The 19,430-nt window shown below is 43.9% G+C and overlaps 1 protein-coding gene, 1 long non-coding RNA gene and 1 pseudogene across 2 annotated transcripts; 2 read left to right on the plus strand and 1 right to left on the minus strand.

Moving 5' to 3' along the window:
- Positions 1-991: 991 nt before the first annotated feature.
- Positions 992-1,106, minus strand: LOC113017057 (uncharacterized; annotated as a pseudogene).
- Positions 1,107-4,457: 3,351 nt separating this feature from the next.
- Positions 4,458-7,304, plus strand: LOC113016475 (uncharacterized). The gene is made up of 3 exons (XR_003271253.1): positions 4,458-4,750; positions 5,054-5,180; positions 6,495-7,304. It is a non-coding gene; the product is annotated as an uncharacterized LOC113016475 (long non-coding RNA).
- Positions 7,305-14,994: 7,690 nt separating this feature from the next.
- Positions 14,995-18,740, plus strand: LOC113016468 (uncharacterized). The gene has a single exon (XM_026159309.1). The coding sequence runs from the start codon at positions 15,062-15,064 to the stop codon at positions 17,603-17,605; it is 2,544 nt and encodes an 847-aa protein (XP_026015094.1). The 5' UTR covers positions 14,995-15,061; the 3' UTR covers positions 17,606-18,740.
- Positions 18,741-19,430: the final 690 nt, after the last annotated feature.

The raw sequence follows: 19,430 nt of genomic DNA on the forward strand, positions 1-19,430 counted from the left end.
TGGGTACCACCATCACCCAGGACCTGAAGTGGGAGCCCACCATCACCTCCGTCATTAAGAAAGCCCAGCAGAGGATGTACTTCCTGAGGCAGCTGAAGAAATTCAACCTGCCAACACGGACGATGATGCAGTTCTACACTGCAATCATCGAGTCCATCCTCACCTCCTCCATCACTGTGTGGTACGCTGGAGCCACTATCAGGGACAAACAGAGACTGCAGCGTGTTGTGCGCTCTGCTGAGAAGGTGATTGGCTGCAGACTCCCATCTCTGCAGGACCTGTACACCTCCAGGACATTGCGGCGTGCAGCTCGGATCTCAGCTGACCCTTCTCACCCTGGACACAGTCTGTTTGACCTGCTCCCCTCAGGCAGGAGGCTCCGGTCCATTCGCACCAGAACCTCTCGCCATAAGAACAGTTTCTTCCCCTCTGCTGTTGGACTCATGAACAATAACCGTATGACTGTTCCCACCACTAACACATGATCCTACGCTGTGTTCACTGCATCATTCCATGTTTAGCACTGATCACCACCTGCACTCATGTATATATCTTTCTACGTAGCACTCTTAATTCTTATTCTCATGTATATATCTCATGTATATCTCATGCATATATCTTTCTACGTAGCACTTTAAATTCTTATTCTTACTTTTATTTTTTTCATGTCTATTTAAGCGCAATTTATGACACTATGTTTGCACTGAAGCACCGCAGCAATTTCCTAATGTTGTAAACCTGCTCAACATTTGGCAATAAAACCCTTTCTGATTCTGATTCTGATACTACCCTTTAGGGCTAAGCCCCGGGTGTATCAAATGTCTGCCTCTGCTCTGCTCTACAACAGAATCACAAAGGTGTCTCCAATAAGCTGCAGAGATGATTGTTGTTTTAATTTTTTAACGGTACACAAGCAAAAAATTAGAAGAGAGGTCATGAAGTTTCTTACTAAACAGTAGCGCCCTCTGCAGTTTGTGTGTGGAAGTGCAAAAACTTACAGCACCTGGTATTCCCAGGCGGTCTCCCATCCAAGTACTGACCAGGCCCGACCCTGCTTAGCTTCCGAGATCAGACGAGATCGGGCGCGTTCAGGGTGGTACATTAATTAATTAATACATTAATTACATTTGGAAACAACACGTTCTCATCCCAACAGGTAACGATGCTGTGACAAATCATCAGTATGCGTTTGGAGGCATGAGAGCCGTTTGGAATAAATCTATACATGTAAATGTGCTTTTTGTTCTGATCATGAATCGCTTTGAAAAACACTACCTGATAGGGTTAAGGTTAAAGTTATGGATAGAGTTAATGTTAGGAGCCTCTGCTCCAAGTGTGTGTTACTGCTGCGAGCAGCGTTCGGTTGTTTTCAAATGGGAATCTGGAGCATCTCATAAGGATGCGGAAAGATACCTTTCACGTTACTATGAGATGCCTCAGGCCATGACAAACTTTTGGTATGTTACGTGTTGGGAATAAGAACTGAGGGCAGCTGTATTTGGGCCTTTATTGGCTACAGAGATTCATTAGAGGTAAGGGTAAGGAAATGTGGCTTCCAGTAATTGTCCTGAACATACACCTGAGAAAACTTCAAAATCAGAAAAAAAAGCATCAAAGTAATCTTAAAATGTGTAATGTGCTTGTTACTCTGCTACAACTGGGATCATGTACCGCATAAAAAGACTAGATAGTCTATGTGATGTGGATGCTAGAGCGAAAGCCATGGTTGATATTTGACCTTGTAGTATTTTATAGTTTCCTTCCTGGAGCCAAATAGAGAAACAAATGAAGGCCCCAATTGCAAGAAGATGCTAGCATAAAACAAGCAATATAAAGACAACATATTCTGATCAAATAGCGCTGCAGTCATTGTCTTCATACTGGTAGTGATGATGCATTTCTGATAAATGCCTGTAAAAGAAAGACTAACCATATATGGTGCTCAGTGGTGAAACTGCTTTGTAAGTTCCTTACAAACCATTTTATACTGATTAAAAAACCAGAAATGAGAACGCTATATCTGAGCAGAGATAAGCAACAGACAGCTGTGAAAGTAAGATATTCAAATTCACTGAGCCAAAGACGCAGCTACAGAACTCATGACTCAAGAGTTTGCAAAATATATCCTTTCAAGAAACAAAGTTAAAAATGAGCTTATTGTTCATTATGATAGCGAGCGATATTCCACAGGGCATTGACAGATCCAAACCACTTCACACTTCACACACTTTAGAATTAATCCTGAACAGCTCACCACAACATTGTTTTCTCCACGGGATCTGCACACAGGAAAATAAATAATGATGGGACATACTGAACATTTGTGGAGAAATCCAGTACGTTTTTTATGAAGCATCCATGAAGTATGAAATCCATGAAGTAGCCAACTTTATTTTTTACAATTATTATAGATGTTTTAAGGCTGTAAAACCCCTCACTACACACTTTATACACTTTTCCCAGGCAGGCATGAACATTTTCACACTTTTCTCTCTTGTTTGAACACTCTCAAAGTCTTGTAGAAAAATAAGTCCAGTGTTATAGAAGGAAACCAAAGGCACCCGCCGGTGATGATGTTTTGCCGACATTGTTGTGTTTGTTGGGGAGAAAACTTACAAACATACAGTACAGCACGTCAGAGTCACACTGCTAGCGATCGAAGCTTTATGTAAATTTGACCAGCTGAACGCATTCTGTACTGTACAGGAGACACAACACGAGATTGATTGACAATGGTCTAATTGTCTACAGCCAGTCAGGACGCAGAATACAATGCACTTAAAAAAATAAATAAAAAATGCAACAAAAAAGAAAAAATCAGCGAAACAGTGAGGGACCACTGTATGTGCTATTGGATCCCTGCAAAATTCTTCTGCTCATGTTGGAGATTCACCTTTTTCACCTCTTTTTGTGTGTGTGCCAAGCAACTGGGGTACAACAACACCTAATCTATATAATCTAAGCAGAGGTGCATCTATCCAAATCTTTACAGGCTTTCTGTGGGATACCCTTAAACCCCTGCCTACTTAGTACCACGTGAAAGGGTTTTTCTCCAGAGATGGAGAGGTTATTACCAAAAAGAGAAACCGGCTGAGCCAAGGCACAGCGGAAAAAATATTATTTTTAATTAAACTTTATTTTTATAGAACCAAATCACAAAGGTGCTTTATATTGTACGATAAAACCCTACAGTAATACAAGGACAACAGAAGACCCAACAATTATATGAACCCCTATGAGCAAGTAGGGTGACACACAGGCAGGTAGGGATGGCATTCTCAATATCACTTATCAATATGATTCTCTTATTGATTCTTATTGGGTTGTAACTGGCTCCACGTTGAAATCTACAACCATCTCTAAGCAGCATATTAAAGGCATTACATTCATGCAGATGAATTGCATGCTGTGGGTCAAATGTTTGTGCATGTTGGAGGCATCGCCCGTTCTTATAGAGTTCAATACTGGGGAAACATGAACCTAGTCAAAAAAGTAATGCATTACACAGAACAGTGTTCTTAAAAGTATTGCAATGCATTATTTACACATTACATCTGTCATTTTTTACAGTGTGGTATGTTGGAGCAGCAGTTTATCGGCAGCTGAGAGGAAGAGGTTGGATAAACTCATCAGGAAGGCCAGCTCTGTTCTGGGATGCACCCTGGACCCAGTGCAGGTGGTGGGAGACAGAAGGACTCTGGCCAAAATAACATCTCTGATGGACAGAGTCTCCCACCCCATGCATGTAGATGTTGCTGAACTGCAGAGCTCCTTCAGTGAGAGACTGCTGCATCCTAGATGCATGAAGGAGCGTTTCCGCAGGTCCTTCCTCCCTGCAGCTGTCAGACTGTACAATCAGAACTGCTCCCAACAAACATAGATGTTTACATCAATGCTGTAACTGCAATAAGTTAGTTAATTAACCAATTTGCACTACAACCTGGTTTGCCTCTTACCTGTAATTATTTTTATTTAATTTAATAACTGTACAGTACTCTCTGTTTATAGTAACCATTGTCCTTAATGTAAATATGTAAGAAAAATTGTGTATGTTTCTGTTCTGTGTCCTGTGTCCTGTTTGTTTGTATATTTGTCTTTTTGGCTGCTGTTACAACCAAATTTCCCCTTGTGGGACAATTAAAGGATTATTCTATTTTATTCTACTTTTGTGTTACTCTGTAAAATAGCTGAAACACATTGTCACATTATAACCAGTAACAGTATAAACCTTAGGAAACAGTCCCACACACCAACACAAATCCTGGTCCTAATGAGGACACACATATGAACTTTCTCTTAGTATTTAGGTATGAACACAATGTAACAATGAAAGCCAGCCTTTAAAGCGATCGCCACAGTGATTCTACTTTGGAAACACGAACAGGTAGAAATGGAGGCGTCAAGCCTGATCGTTCAACCTGATTGTTTGGCCTGCAAATATGCAAGAAAACTTTTTTTTTCGTAAAACAGTAGAAAAGCCAGCTATGAGTGACAAACTACATTTGCGTGATGCTGTGGTCATGTTGCATTAAGTTTCTGAAACACAAACAGAGAAGTGGTACATTTTCTTAGAACTGGTGCACTGGTGATGTAGGTGATAATTTAAATGATTACATAAGGCGGTGCTGCTGAAATGTATAAAAATGAAAGTGACAAGAACCAAGTGTTCTTTGTTCCAGTTTGACTGACTTGAACGTAACAGCGTGTCTCAGCTACACTCTGCTCATCTCGAGTCTTCGCTCCTCATTTGGTAAGAATGTTTTGTTTGTGCAATAAAAATATTTAATTCTCAACAGGCTCATGTTCTACACCTCCAAGGAAGTATAACAACCCTCGCTCCTGCCACACTTTACCTACTTTTACAATCCAGACACGGGCTTAAAAACATGCTGACATTATCTGGGTTCTGTGAGCACACAAATCCTGCATAAGCTACATGCATGTACAGTTTGAGACCAGTCTTTATGTTAGATAATCTTTCATTTTCATTCACACTGACTATCAGATGTTGCCTATTCAGTCATGTATTTGATTTATTGTAATCTTTCGCCAGCTTCAGAGCCTTTCACCTGCTGCTCCACACGACCCACTTGTGCCTGAACCGCTGCAGGTTAACCAACCAACCAACCAACCAACCAACCAACAACCACTCATTCACTCATCAGTGAAGCAAAAATAAGGTAATCTCATGCTGGATGCCTTTTAGTGCAGCAAAGGTCGTGAGGTTCTTGAGTTGAGTTTTATTCGTTTTCAGATGTGCAGTGCAGATTTGTTATTACAGACCAAGCCACAATACACGAGGAGATGTGAGGAAAGCTTCCAGCGTTTACATTTATGATGATTTCATGTCCGAGTCGACGTTTAAGTTCTTGCAAATTGTTTCATTGTGTGATGTAAAGATTTCTGGCTGGCGATCAGTTTGTGAAAAGACAAAATCAAAATTCTAATGTGTCTCACTATAAGACATTTAGATTCAACAGCAATTTAAGACTCGGCCCCTTAGTTCCAGTAAAAGATACTCTTAATGCTTCTACACACCAAAACACTTATGATACGTTCATGCTCCATAGTCTGTGGGAACAGTTTGGGGATGGCCCCTTCCTGTTCCAACGTCACTGCACACCAGTGCACAAAACAAGATCCATAAAGACATGGATGAGCGAGTTTGGCCTGCACAGAGTCCTGATCTCAACCTGAAAGAACTGCTCATAAATAGAGCAGAGACTGCAAGTTAATGTGTGAGATCAGTGGCTGACCTCATAAATTCCCCATACACTCCTAAACGCTGTGGAAAGCATTTACAGGGAGGTCGACATCATATGGATTAAAAATAGGATGTAATTCAAGTTTATATGTGTGTGTGAAAGCAGAGGAACAGAATCTTTTGGCAACATAGTGTATGTAACAGTAGAATATGAATGAAGGGGAAGGAGTGTATGAGAAGTCCCTGAGCACCCAAAGACAAAAGCAAAGTAACTAAGCAATCATTCAGCAGCTGATCCGACGCTTCTTGCTGGGCTTGAAGCCAGAATAGGAGCAGGCTCAACAGGAGAGGGCTGGGTGATAGTTGAAGCCTCTGCTTCCTGTTAGATTTGTATTGTTGGATTGTCATTTATGCTTAGAAATATATATTTATATATGCTTAGAAGTATATATTCATTTGTAGATTGAAAGAATGTCTCATCCTAGGAGGTCTGTAACAACTCTGTGTAGCATGAAGAGGGGGGTGCGTTCACTCCTCTTCAGAGAGACACTTGGCTCCAGGCAGGTCTCCCTCATGCATGAGTAACACAAAGAACTTTGCCTACTTGTGTCTTGATTTTTGCTGTGTAGTAAACTGTGGTTTATGCTACAAACCTATCACTTCCCATTCTACTTTAGGAACCACAAGTTAGCATGTAGACTCAAATTTATTACATATTTGTTGCAATAATTTGTGCTTTTTCTGGATAAAATTCTCAATCAGAATATTGTTTCTGTTTTTTCTTCACCAGGTAATAATGAGGATCCTGTTTATCTGTTTGCTGCTCATTGCCACTGAGAGTTCAACGCTTGAAGAAACCCGCTATGGCCAGTTTAGAAGACAGCACATAAACGCCAAGATGACTGCAATGGATTGTGATACGGTTATAAGAAGGAAACAGATCTACAATGTTGACAACAGCTGTAAAGATACCAACACGTTCATCCTTGATAATCCAAGTGAGATCAAAAACATTTGTGTTGAGGGAATATTTGATGAAACACTTCAAATGACAAAAAGTCACAAGAAGTTCAAAGTTGTTAAGTGTGAACTAAGGAAGGAGGGAGCCAGAAAACCCAGATGCCAGTATACTGGTAATCTCCTCACTAACAGATATGTTGCAGTTGATTGTGAAAATAATTTACCTGTACACTTTGCAAGAGACATTCTGGTCTTAGACGGCTAACAACTAGTGTTAAGTATGTTCAGGAAAGCCCCTAATATTATTTTTTCTTTTCTCTTTGGTGGAAGCAAAACTTAGCTGTGAAGACTGTTAACCTGTAGCTAAACACACAATGAATTTGAATCTCTCTAAAACTGCAAAGTAATCACAGAACATCGAACGATTCCTGAAGCTCGTGTTGCTTTGAGTTTGTGGTCCAAAGCATTAACATGTCGTAACAGTAACATGCTGCCACTTGTTCAGTGATTCTGTCATCAGCCATGGCTGGCTTGTGACGCAGTGCCAAAGGTGACTGTGTTTCTGTGATACTTTTACAGTCTGGACGATGTCAATGACTAGTCTCATGATCACACACATTTCACTGAACACACATGAGCTGTTTCTGTCATGAATCGCTGTGCGGCAGGCAGGAGTTGGACCCAAAGTGCAGGACTCACAGACTCAGGGAGGTGAACTCAAAACTCAGCTTTATTTGCTGGCAGGGAAAAACATACAAACTAATCTAAACTGGGAACTTGGAAAACTCACAGAGAGACACACAGGGAGATCCACACAGCATGAGGGACGACGCGACACTGACTCAGAGAAATACAGGGTTTAAATACACTGGGAAGTAACGAGGGGAATGAGACACAGAAGGAGGGCACAGCTGGGAGAAATCAGGACTGACGAGACAAGCAAAGCAGGACGCATTCACATGAGACACGGACCATCAAAGTAAAACAGGAAGTATCACACAGAGACGCGAACTTGACACAGTGGAGACAGCAACTAAGAAATACAGAGACATAAACCATAAGGCAGAGGTCTAAGAACCAAAATACACAGGGAAATACTCAGCTGGGAACACAAGAGACTAGACTAGAGAGAGTAACAAAAACCAACCATGAGACATAATGCACAATGCAGAGTGACAGAAACAAGAAACTCAAACATGCAAAGACACACAATTACACAGAACAGAGGGGACACAGAGAGACATGAAGGGCAAGGGATCAAAACTAGAAGCCATAGAATAAATCACACACAAGTACAATAAACAAAAATCACAAAGAACTAAAAACGCTGGGTCAGGAGACCCAGGACCGTGACAGTACCCCCCCTCAAGGGCTGGCTCCAGACAGCCCAAACACAGAAAAACAAAACCAAACAGAAAACAACCCAGGGCGGGCGGCGGGGGCCCAGGACGGAGGGCTCGGAACAGAAAACAAAAGAAGAGCACAGCAAACACCGGAGCCCAAGAAAACAACCCAAACACAGAGCAGTTCAGGGGGCCGACCATGCGGAAGGCAACGGCGGAGACGTGGAACCAGTTCAGGGGGCCGACCGTGCGCAAGGCAACGGCGGCGATGCGGAAACAGTGCAGGAGGCCGGCCGTGCGCAAGGCAACGGCGGCGACGCGGAAACAGTTCAGGAGGCCGGCCGTGCGCAAGGCAACGGCGGCGACGTGGAAACAGTTCAGGAGGCCGGCCGTGCGCAAGGCAACGGCGGCGGCGAAGGAGACAACGGAGCAGTTCAGGAGGCCGACCGCGCGGAAGGCAGCGGCGGCGGCGAAGGAGACAACGGAGCAGTTCAGGGGGCCGACCGCGCGGAAGGCAGCGGCGGCCCTCCAGTCTCAGGCGTGCTGGCCATGGCCTGGTGGGCACAGGACCAGACGAGGCAGGACCAGGCGAAGCACAGGCTGAGGCCGGACCAGACGAGGACGAAGACTCGGAGGCCGGACCAGACGAGGACGAAGACTCGGAGGCCGGACCAGGGGGAGCACAGGCTGAAGCCGAAGCTGGACCAGAAGCAGAGGCAGATGCAGCCGGACCAGGCGACGACGAGGCGGTCGCAGGTGGCGGCTGGACAGGCTCCTCGGGCCCTCCAGCTGATGCGGCGTGAGGCTGAACGGGCCCCTCGGACCCTCCAGCGGAGACAGGAGGCTGAACGGGCCCCTCGGACCCTCCAGCGGAGACAGGAGGCTGAACGGGCCCCTCGGACCCTCCAGCGGAGACGAGGAGGTGCTGGCCGGGCTCACTGGAACCCCCAGCGGACGAGGTAGATGGCGGCATGGGAGCCGCGGAGTCCTGGATGAGCTCATCCGAGCTTCCAGCAGGAGCTGATGTAGAGCCAGAGAGGTTTGGGACCCCTGGCTGAATGTTAAGCCGAACAGAAGACCGTATTGCTATCGGGGACTGGGCCAATGGTTCAGGTGCGAGCTGAGCTACTGGAGATGCGGATGAGAGTGGGAGCTGAGCTACTGATGGTGGTGAAGTAGATAACTGCACGGGAGACTGAACTGAGGGCGTCTGCACTGGCACAGGGGACTGAACTGATGTCTGTTGTAACGGAGGTGGTGAGAGTGGAGTAGGCAGTGGAGTTGATGACTTCACAGGAGAATGAACCAGAGGTGAGTGCACAGGAGACTGAGCTAGAGGTGGTAGTGATAGTTGAGGGGAAAGTGGAGCTGGTGATTGAGTGGATGACTGTGCTAAGGGATGCTGCACTGGGGACACTGGAGACTGCACTAGAGACTGCAGTGACGGTTGTAGTGGAGGTGTAACGGGTGGAGGAGTGGCTGAAGTGGCTGCGGGTCGGGCAGCTAGTGGCTCAGCTACAGAGTGTATTAACGGCAGGGCTATGAATGTCTGACTGAGTAGCAGCCTGAATGGCTGGGTGTAGTGATGGTGGTGGTGGAGGCGGCGACTGGGCTTTAGGCCGGGCGGCTAACTGAGCTGAGGGCTGGGGAACACACAGTTCATTTTTAACCGAACCCTCAGGACCCTTCATTTCAGTTTGTAGCTCACAACCATCTGAGTCTAAAACAGTCTTTGGATCCTTGGAGTTATTGAGCACAGAGACACCAATCTTCCTAGTTTCATGGATAGGCTCGAAAGGAACAGGAGTGACACAGTTTGTGTAAGAGCCAATTAAAGGTTAATTTTATTGGTACTGGTAAAATGATTAGAGGAGAAATATATATGTTTGATGTTAAGAATATAATTCTAGTTGATTTTAAAATACTGTTTGTTAAATGTATAGAATAGAGAAGTGCAACATTCTAAAGCGCTTTTTAGTATTTTGAGCTTCCGGCGCACTGTAGTTACGTAGTTGAGGAGTTGGATAAGCTGGAAGCGACACAGTTTTTTGACCGAGTCTTGCCATGTAAACTAAAAGTGTCAATAAACATATTGTTTGCAAGAAGGATACTTGGACTTGCTCGCGTTTCAATGCATGTTGCCGGACTGACTCCTAATGGCGGTACAGAAGAGTGAAATAGGGACGGAGTGCCGCCGCTACATAAGTCAAAAAACTGAGCTTCACCGACATGTGGAGGATCGGCTGCATGGCGCTCGGACGGAAGGGAGCAACCTAACGGAAAGTAAGAGGCACTGCTTAAGGATGCTGGCACCGAACCGGATAATTCTTTGGATTATTCTGTAGAAGAAGGTAACAAACTCTCTTAGTACTTCGTGCAGTAAGAAGAAAAAGACGTTTTTTGGAGGCTTGTTAAGTCTAGTGGAAAACGAAAGTGAAACTTAACTGCGTGTTATCGTCAAACCCGATCTCTTTTTTCTTTCTTTGTCTGTGGGACTGCATGTTGTAAAACAAGATTTGATGCGGTCTATGCGGAGTTTTTGGCATGTTATGAAGATGGTTTACACTATGTCTATTAAAGATTCTAAGCAGAAGACAAATAGTGCATGCTAATTGAGCCAATAAACCCGGCAACTTATAAGATGGCGGAGGAAAGAGGTGGGAAGAACATGCAAGTTAACAGAGAAAGCTTTGGAAGAAAAATTACACAGATGGATTGCCTTAAGAAGACGAACATTAGGAACAATCACAGGCAAAATAAAGGAGATAAAGATAATGATGAGTGATGCTCAGAACCTTCAAAATGTGAAAGAAATAATGGAAAGTGACTTTGCATTGGCTCTGAATGAGTTTCACAGTCACAATAACCAGGTTATGAGCCTTTTGTCTGAAGAAGAAAAAATATTTGACCAGGACAATTGGTTTGAGCCCAAAATGGCATCTATAAGAGAGTTTATGCAAACAACAAAGAAATGGATCGCAGAGGATCATAAGCATATGATTCCAAATGAAGCTGAGCAGCAGGAGCACATTACAGATGACTTGGAAGAAGCTGTTAACCCAGATGACAGCGCATCACAGGTTGGAGCTAGAAAGGATGCAGTTCATAGCTCGCGTGGGTCTCAAGTCAGCCGAGCATCTACAACATCTAGAGTTTCCTCCACTCGTGCTAAACAGGAGGCAGAACACGCAGCCTTGCTGGAACGAGCCGCAGCATTGAAGAAAAGGCAAGAACTTGAGTTGGAGTTGGCCAGGATTAGGCAACATCTTGAGCTGGAAACAGCAAGAGTCAAAGCGGAAAATGAAGAGTTAGAGTTGGAGACTGCACTAGCGGAAAGTCAAGCAAAATTAAAGGTGCTCAAAGAATATGAAAGATCTGAAGATGGTCTGAGCAGTTATGTGTCAATACAAAGATCGCAAGGTCGAGAAGTTAAAAAGGAAAGAGTTGGCATAATGCTCCCACAACAAGCTGATGTGAGTAGTCACGCTAATTCACAAGTGCAAAACTCACAGGTACCACAACTGTCTCATCCAGTCTCCACTCATGGGCTTAATGCTCACGTTGACAGAAGTGATGATCTATTGTCAGTCATGCAGAAACAGAATGTAATCACTGAGTTACTTGTGAAACAGCAGCAGTTGGCTCAGTTGCCATCAAAGGACATTCCGGTTTTTAAAGGTGATGCACTACAGTATAAGGCCTTCATAAGAGCCTTCGAACATGCAGTAGAGCAAAAGACTGATAACGAGCAAGATAAGCTGTATTTTTTGGAACAGTTCACTGCTGGCGAACCACAGGAGCTAATTCGCAGTTGTGTACACATGACTCCTAGCAAAGGTTACCGTGAGGCCAGACGGTTGCTACATAAGCACTATGGAGATGAGCTAAGGATCGCAAGCGCATTCATTGAGAAAGCACTCAAATGGCCGCAAGTGAAAAATGACGATGCAAAGGCATTAAATGCCTATGCTATGTTCCTGACTGGCTGTCGCAACACCATGGAGGATGTTGAATTTTTGGAAGAGATGGATAATCCAACCAATCTACGCACAGTGATATCCAAGCTGCCCTACAAAACCAGAGAACGTTGGCGCGTAGAAGCATTTGAACTCCAAGAAAAGAGGGGCAAAAGAGCAAGATTTGCAGATTTGGTGAACTTTATAGACCGCCAGGCTAAAATAGCTATGGATCCACTCTTTGGTAATATCCCAGACAACCGTGCAGCGACAAGTGGAAAGACTGACCAAAAGGAAAAATATCCAGCAAAGGGAGTTTCGAGGAAGCAGTTTTGCCACCAACATTTCCGCCGAGAACAAAAGACTGCAAAAAACAAACGTTAAAACTGAAAATTCAATCAAGACAGCAAGTGCCTTTGAGAAGCCATGTTTGTATTGTCAGCAGCCTCACACTCTTGCTTCTTGTGGAAAGATTAAGAATCAACCACACAAAGAACGTGTGGATTTCTTGAAGTCAAAGGGACTCTGTTTTGGATGTTTGGTTTCTGGGCATCTCAGCAAGTTCTGCAAGCGCAGAATGGAATGTAAAGAGTGTTCACTAAAGCACCCAGACATTCTGCACATGGGGAAAAAGAAAGTTCTGTGGAAACAGAAAGGGAGGATGTTACTGATGGTAATGAGGCACCTTGTGCTCAAGTTCCTGTCAGTCAAGAGACTTGTGGGCTTACAGGGGCCGGAGAAGAGGAGTGTGTGCTCTCTATAGTACCAGTCAGGATCAAATCTAAAATGAGTGATAAATATATAGAGACATATGCCTTTTTGGACCCGGGAAGCACGGCAACATTCTGCACGGAAGATCTACAAAGGAAACTGAATGTTAACCCTTTAAGACCTACCATAGAACCAAGTCCGCCAGAGCTTATATTATATTTTTACATGCTGTGGAGCCATTTTTGGGAGCATTTCAAGTTGCTATACATCAATACAACCATTATAGCCCAGATTTTAATAATATGTATTCATTAAGTGCATAGTAATTACATAAATTGCAAAAAAGTGCAATAAACTACAAAAAAATTGAAAATTGTTTTTGATTTTTTAACATATATTTGTAGTTAGAGAAATTTAAGAGGCTTATCCCTCAAAACTGTAAATACAAAAAAGTTGCACAAAATAGTTTCCCACCACAGGAAATTTATTTTGAGTGTCTTCATAGTTTTATTTTTGAAATACACCAATTTTTATACACTGCAGGAAAAAAAAAATAAATATTATACTGCAAATTTGCAAAAAAGCAGCATATGCATCAAAATAAACTATTTCCAGCAGTGCAATATGAGTCCTAAGCATCCCAGAAACGACACAGAAAGTCATAAAGTCAAAGATAACTTTTAAAAAGAGCAGTATAAGCCCTGAGGCCCTGATCGCAAAAAAGACTACATTTCCGCGAAAATGACGTCACTTCCGGTTTCGGCCAGGTAATGGCGGAAATGCAAAAGTTCACGCTGACGTCTATTCCAACGTAGGAAGTGTTTTGAACAGCTGATCGGACCAGCAAAGCGTGTTTCTGGAATATTATGTTTTTGTTCCTGCAAGCGCTTTTTATGCAGTTTTTGCAAAGCTTTACGTGGAAGGAAACCGTGACCTAGGACAAGCTGATGGCACAATATGTAAGTACAACTCCTCCGGTTTCATATGCAAAAAAAATTTTTGCGCTAGCTTACGTGGTTGCAGTGCTACCGGGATTTAAAAATAGTTACGAGAAGGAAGCCTACACGGATACTTTCTAAGTACCATGAGTCAAGAAAACCAGGAGCAACAGAAACTCAGAACAGTTTTGTTATATCAGACCTGGAAGTGTGTGGGTTGGAAGATTCCAAGTTCGTTGACTTACCCAAGGTGTTCACTCACATAGTATACCTGTGAGTAGTGGAAACATACCCAAGCAGTCAGACATCCAGAAGTGGCCTTATCTACATGAAGTGAGGCTACCAGAGATAGAGGCTAATGTAGACCTGCTTATAGGAGCCAACTGTGCAAAAGCAATGGAGCCATGGCGTGTCATTAATGGACAAAATGGAGGTCCTTATGCAGTGAAGACCACCATTGGTTGGGTTGTGAATGGACCCATAAGAAAAGAACTAAATGACTCAGAAAACAAAGAACCGCATTTCTCAGTGAGCCGAACTCCTTAGTGGAAGTTGAGAAGCTACTGGTCCAACAGTATAACATCGATTTTTCAGAACGTAATTATGATGACAAAGAGGAAATGTCACAAGAAGACAAACAGTTTCTACGAGCGGTAGAAAAGACAATGACCTTCGAAAATGGACACTATAACATTGGATTGCCACTTAAGAATGAGAATCTTCAAATGCCAAACAACCATTGTGTTGCGGAGCAGCGGATAGCATGTTTGTTCAGAAAGTTTAAGAAGAATCCTCAGTTTTTTGAAGATTATAAGTGCTTCATGGAAAAACATCATCACCAAGGGCTATGCAGTTCCAGTGCCAGACCACCAGTTGAGCCGTGACGACAACAGAGTGTTCTATATACACCACACCATGGGGTGTATCACCCGAAGAAGAGAAAGTTACGGGTCGTGTTCGACTGTACGGCTTCATACCAGGATATGTCTCTAAACAAGGAGTTACTGCAGGGACCGGATCTGACTAACACACTGGTGGGTGTTCTTTTAAGATTCCGTGAAGAGCCAGTAGCGCTGATGGCAGACATTGAATCAATGTTTTACCAAGTCAACGTACCAGAAAGAGATGCTGATCTTCTTCGTTTTCTCTGGTGGCCAGATGGCAAGCTGGATGAGCCCATGAAGGAATATAGGATGATGGTGCACCTCTTTGGAGCTACTTCCTCACCAAGTGTCGCCTCATATGCGCTAAGAAGAACGGCAGAAGATACAAGGAAGAAGCATCGCCAGAAGCTGTTCAGACAGTCCTGTGCAACTTCTACGTGATGACTGTCTTAAAAGTGTAGCTACAGAAGAAGCTGCAGTGAAATTAGTCAGTGATCTTTGTGCTCTGTGTACCAGTGGAGGGTTTACATTAACAAAATGGACAAGTAACAGTAGGAAAGTGTTGATGTCAATTCCTGAAGAACACAGAGCCAACGAAGTGAAAGATCTGGATCTTAGGCATGACACTTTGCCAGTTGAGAGAACTCTAGGTGTACAGTGGAACACAGAAACAGATAACTTCACTTACACTATAAGGTTGCAAGACAAGCCAATGACACGAAGAGGCATTTTGTCAGTCATTAATTCAATTTATGACCCTCTTGGCTTTCTAGCACCAGTCATCTTGCCTGCAAAGCTTTTGTTGAAAGATCTCTGTAAAGAGCAGCATGGTTGGGACAAAGAGATCAATGAAAAGCATGCAAAAATTTGGAAAAAATGGAAAGAAGACATTGTACTCCTCTCCAACTTCCATGTGAGTAGATGCCTAAAGCCTACAGGTTTCGGATGCACTGTTGTTGCGCAGTTGCACCATTTTTCCGATGCTTCAGATTACGCATATGGAACTGTCTCTTACCTGTTGATGGAAAATAGACAAGGCAAGAGACATTGTGCCTTTCTCATTGGGAAATCCAGAGTTTCTCCGCTCAAGCAAGTCACAATTCCTAGGCTTGAGCTGACTGCAGCAGTGATTTCAGTGAGGATGGACAGATTACTGCGACAAGAACTTCAAGTTCCTCTGCAACAATCAGTCTTTTGGACGGACAGCACAACTGTGCTTAGATACATTGATAGCGAAACATCTCGCTTCAAAACATTTGTTGCAAATAGAGTTTCACTGATTCGAGAAGCAACCAAGCCATCGCAATGGAAGTATGTGACATCGGCAGAAAATCCTGCAGATCAAGCAAGCAGAGGCTTAAAGGCAAAAGATCTGTTGGAAGGAGGTTCATGGATTCACGGGCCGAACTATCTTCTAGATGAAAACGAATGGCCAGAACAGCCAGTGAGAAAGAAGGAAAACCTTCAAAATGATCCAGAAGTCAAGACTTCAGCAACGGTTAATATACTGACAGTTGAGGAAGGCATGGAACCAATGAAACGTGTGATAGACTACTATTCAGACTGGAATAAACTGAAAAGAGCAGTAGCCTGGATAATGAAGCTAAGGAAGGTGCTGTGGATGTTAAAAGAAGAAAGAAAACAGTACTCAAAAATAGTACAGAAAAATGAAAATGATTCTGAAAAGCAAAAGTTAAAGTTGCAAGTGCACATGAGGACATTTAAATCTGCAATGGGAAAGAAAGCGCTTGCTTTGGAGGATCTTGAGGCTGCCGAATCAGTAATCGTTCGTTTCAGCCAGAAACAGCATCATGGAGAGGAGATCAAAATCCTACAGGAGGGAGGACAGCTCAGTTGTAGCAGCCAGCTGTTCAAATTAGACCCAGTTCTTCGGGATGGGATGCTGAGAGTTGGCGGCAGACTCAATAAATCAGGCTTGCCAGAAAATGCTAAACAACCAGCAATTCTTTCTAAACACAGCAAAATCTCTGAAATCATTTTGAGAGACATCCATCAACGAACTGGTCACTGCGGTCGCAATTATGTGCTGGCGCAATTGCGATGCAGATATTGGATTCCTCAAGCCAATTCGGCAATTAGAAAGATAATCAACAAATGTCAAACTTGCCGTAGGATTTCTGGAAGGGTTGGTGAGCAGAAGATGGCAGACTTACCTGAAGACCGTCTTCTACCAGACAAACCTCCGTTTACAAACACTGGTGTCGACTACTTTGGCCCATTTGATGTCAAGCGGGGCCGGGGTACTGTCAAAAGATATGGTGTCATGTTTACCTGCCTCACTCTCAGAGCTGTGCATATTGAAGTTGCAGACAGTCTTGACGCAGACTCCTGTATCAACGCGATTCGACGTTTCATCTGCAGAAGAGGTCAAGTTACCATCATGAGGTCAGATAATGGCACAAACTTTGTGGCAGCGGAAAGGGAGTTGAGGGAAGCCATTCAAAGACTGGATAACGACAAAATAGAAAGAGTCCTACAACCAAAAGGTATAAAGTGGATTTTTAACAGCCCGGCTGCTTCACATCAAGGTGGAGTTTGGGAGAGACAAATTCGAACAGTGCGTCGAATTCTCAGCGCTCTCTTGAAGGAACAAGTGCCAAATGAAGATTGTCTTCATACAATAATGTGTGAGATTGAAAGCATCATTAATGGCAGACCTCTCACAAGCGTCTCAGATGACATAAATGACGTTGAAGCTTTAACGCCGAGCCATCTGTTGCTGCTTAAGTCACAGCCCCTCATGCCTCCAGGTGTCTTCAACAAAAATGATGCATACACCAGAAAAAGATGGAGACAGGTTCAATATCTAGCAGATTTGTTTTGGACCAGATGGACTCGTGAATATCTTCCACTTCTGCAAGAGCGCCAGAAGTGGCTGAAACTAAGGAGAAACTTCGTGGTCGGAGATCTTGTGCTGCTGGTGGACAGTTCTTCTCCACGCAACTCCTGGCTCATGGGGAGAGTGGTTGAGACGTTGCCAGACTCAAGTGGAACAGTCCGAAGATTGAAAGTAAAAACTAAAAGCAACATCCTGGAAAGACCTGTTAACAAGTTGTGTCTTCTGGAGGAGGCTTCATCTGAGCGATGAAGAGAAGGAATGTTTGTTCATGGACATTACGATTAGGTTGGCTCTTAATGATTGATGTGTAAGTTAGTAATTGTTTAGTTCTCTCGCCTAACCAATTAGGGGCCGGATGATGTAAGAGCCAATTAAAGGTTAATTTTATTGGTACTGGTAAAATGATTAGAGGAGAAATATATATGTTTGATGTTAAGAATATAATTCTAGTTGATTTTAAAATACTGTTTGTTAAATGTATAGAATAGAGAAGTGCAACATTCTAAAGCGCTTTTTAGTATTTTGAGCTTCCGGCGCACTGTAGTTACGTAGTTGAGGAGTTGGATAAGCTGGAAGCGACACAGTTTTTTGACCGAGTCTTGCCATGTAAACTAAAAGTGTCAATAAACATATTGTTTGCAAGAAGGATACTTGGACTTGCTCGCGTTTCAATGCATGTTGCCGGACTGACTCCTAACGGCGGTACAGAAGAGTGAAATAGGGACGGAGTGCCGCCGCTACAGTTTGAATGGCTCAATGGGCCAGAATAATTGTCCTTAAAATAAGCAGTTCTTTCATTTCCGGTGCCGCTTACACAACAAGCCGGCCCGGAATTAACAGTTTTTATTTCTGCAGGAGCCAAAAGAGTAGCTCCACCACTCACCCTAGCCGACTGTACAGGAAGAAATCCAGGCCCTCGCTGGGGCTGTGAATGCTGGCGGGGTGTCTGCCGCTTCCCTGTTGAAGAGGGAGAAGGGCTGGCTGAAGGTGATGTGGGAAAACTCGGCTGCAGTTGCTCCTGCTGCGGTGTGGAAATGTTGGGTGCACTGGGGGGAACAATGATAATCCCCAGCATTTTATAAAATGCCTGTGCTGGCGTGAGCTGGTTGCTCGCAGGCTCATAGTATTCCTCGCGGTGCCGCCTCGGGTGCTTTCCTCGGGTCCGGGTCGCAGGCGTCAACAGTGGAGAGGAAACAGAAAAGTGAGTAGACGGGTTAGTGGCAAACGAAGACGACCGGCTACACGGAGGACCCCCAAGAACCAACCGGGTCCCATCAAAAGCCAAGCGGCGCCTCCTCATTGAGTCCGCTGGATCCTTTTTGTGGTCGCGTCGTTCTGTCATGAATCGCTGTGCGGCAGGCAGGAGTTGGACCCAAAGTGCAGGACTCACAGACTCAGGGAGGTGAACTCAAAACTCAGCTTTATTTGCTGGCAGGGAAAAAACATACAAACTAATCTAAACTGGGAACTTGGAAACCTCACAGAGAGACACACAGGGAGATCCACACAGCATGAGGGACGACGCGACACTGACTCAGAGAAACACAGGGTTTAAATACACTGGGAAGTAACGAGGGGAATGAGACACAGAAGGAGGGCACAGCTGGGAGAAATCAGGACTGACGAGACAAGCAAAGCAGGACGCATTCACATGAGACACGGACCATCAAAGTAAAACAGGAAGTATCACACAGAGACGCGAACTTGACACAGTGGAGACAGCAACTAAGAAATACAGAGACATAAACCATAAGGCAGAGGTCTAAGAACCAAAATACACAGGGAAATACTCAGCTGGGAACACAAGAGACTAGACTAGAGAGAGTAACAAAAAACCAACCATGAGAACATAATGCACAATGCAGAGTGACAGAAAACAAGAAACTCAAACATGCAAAGACACACAATTACACAGAACAGAGGGGACACAGAGAGACATGAAGGGAAAGGGATCAAAACTAGAAGCCATAGAATAAATCACACACAAGTACAATAATACAAAAATCACAAAGAACTAAAAACGCTGGGTCAGGAGACCCAGGACCGTGACAGTTTCTCTGTCAGTCACAGCAGG

Source organism: Astatotilapia calliptera, chromosome 23 (genome assembly GCF_900246225.1).
Source record: "Astatotilapia calliptera chromosome 23, fAstCal1.2, whole genome shotgun sequence".
Taxonomy (NCBI): domain Eukaryota; kingdom Metazoa; phylum Chordata; class Actinopteri; order Cichliformes; family Cichlidae; genus Astatotilapia; species Astatotilapia calliptera.

What these genes read in the sequence shown, in the direction of transcription:
- LOC113016468 (XM_026159309.1), top strand. Translation starts at nt 15,062, where the DNA reads ATGTCAATTCCTGAAGAACACAGAGCCAACGAAGTGAAAGATCTGGAT.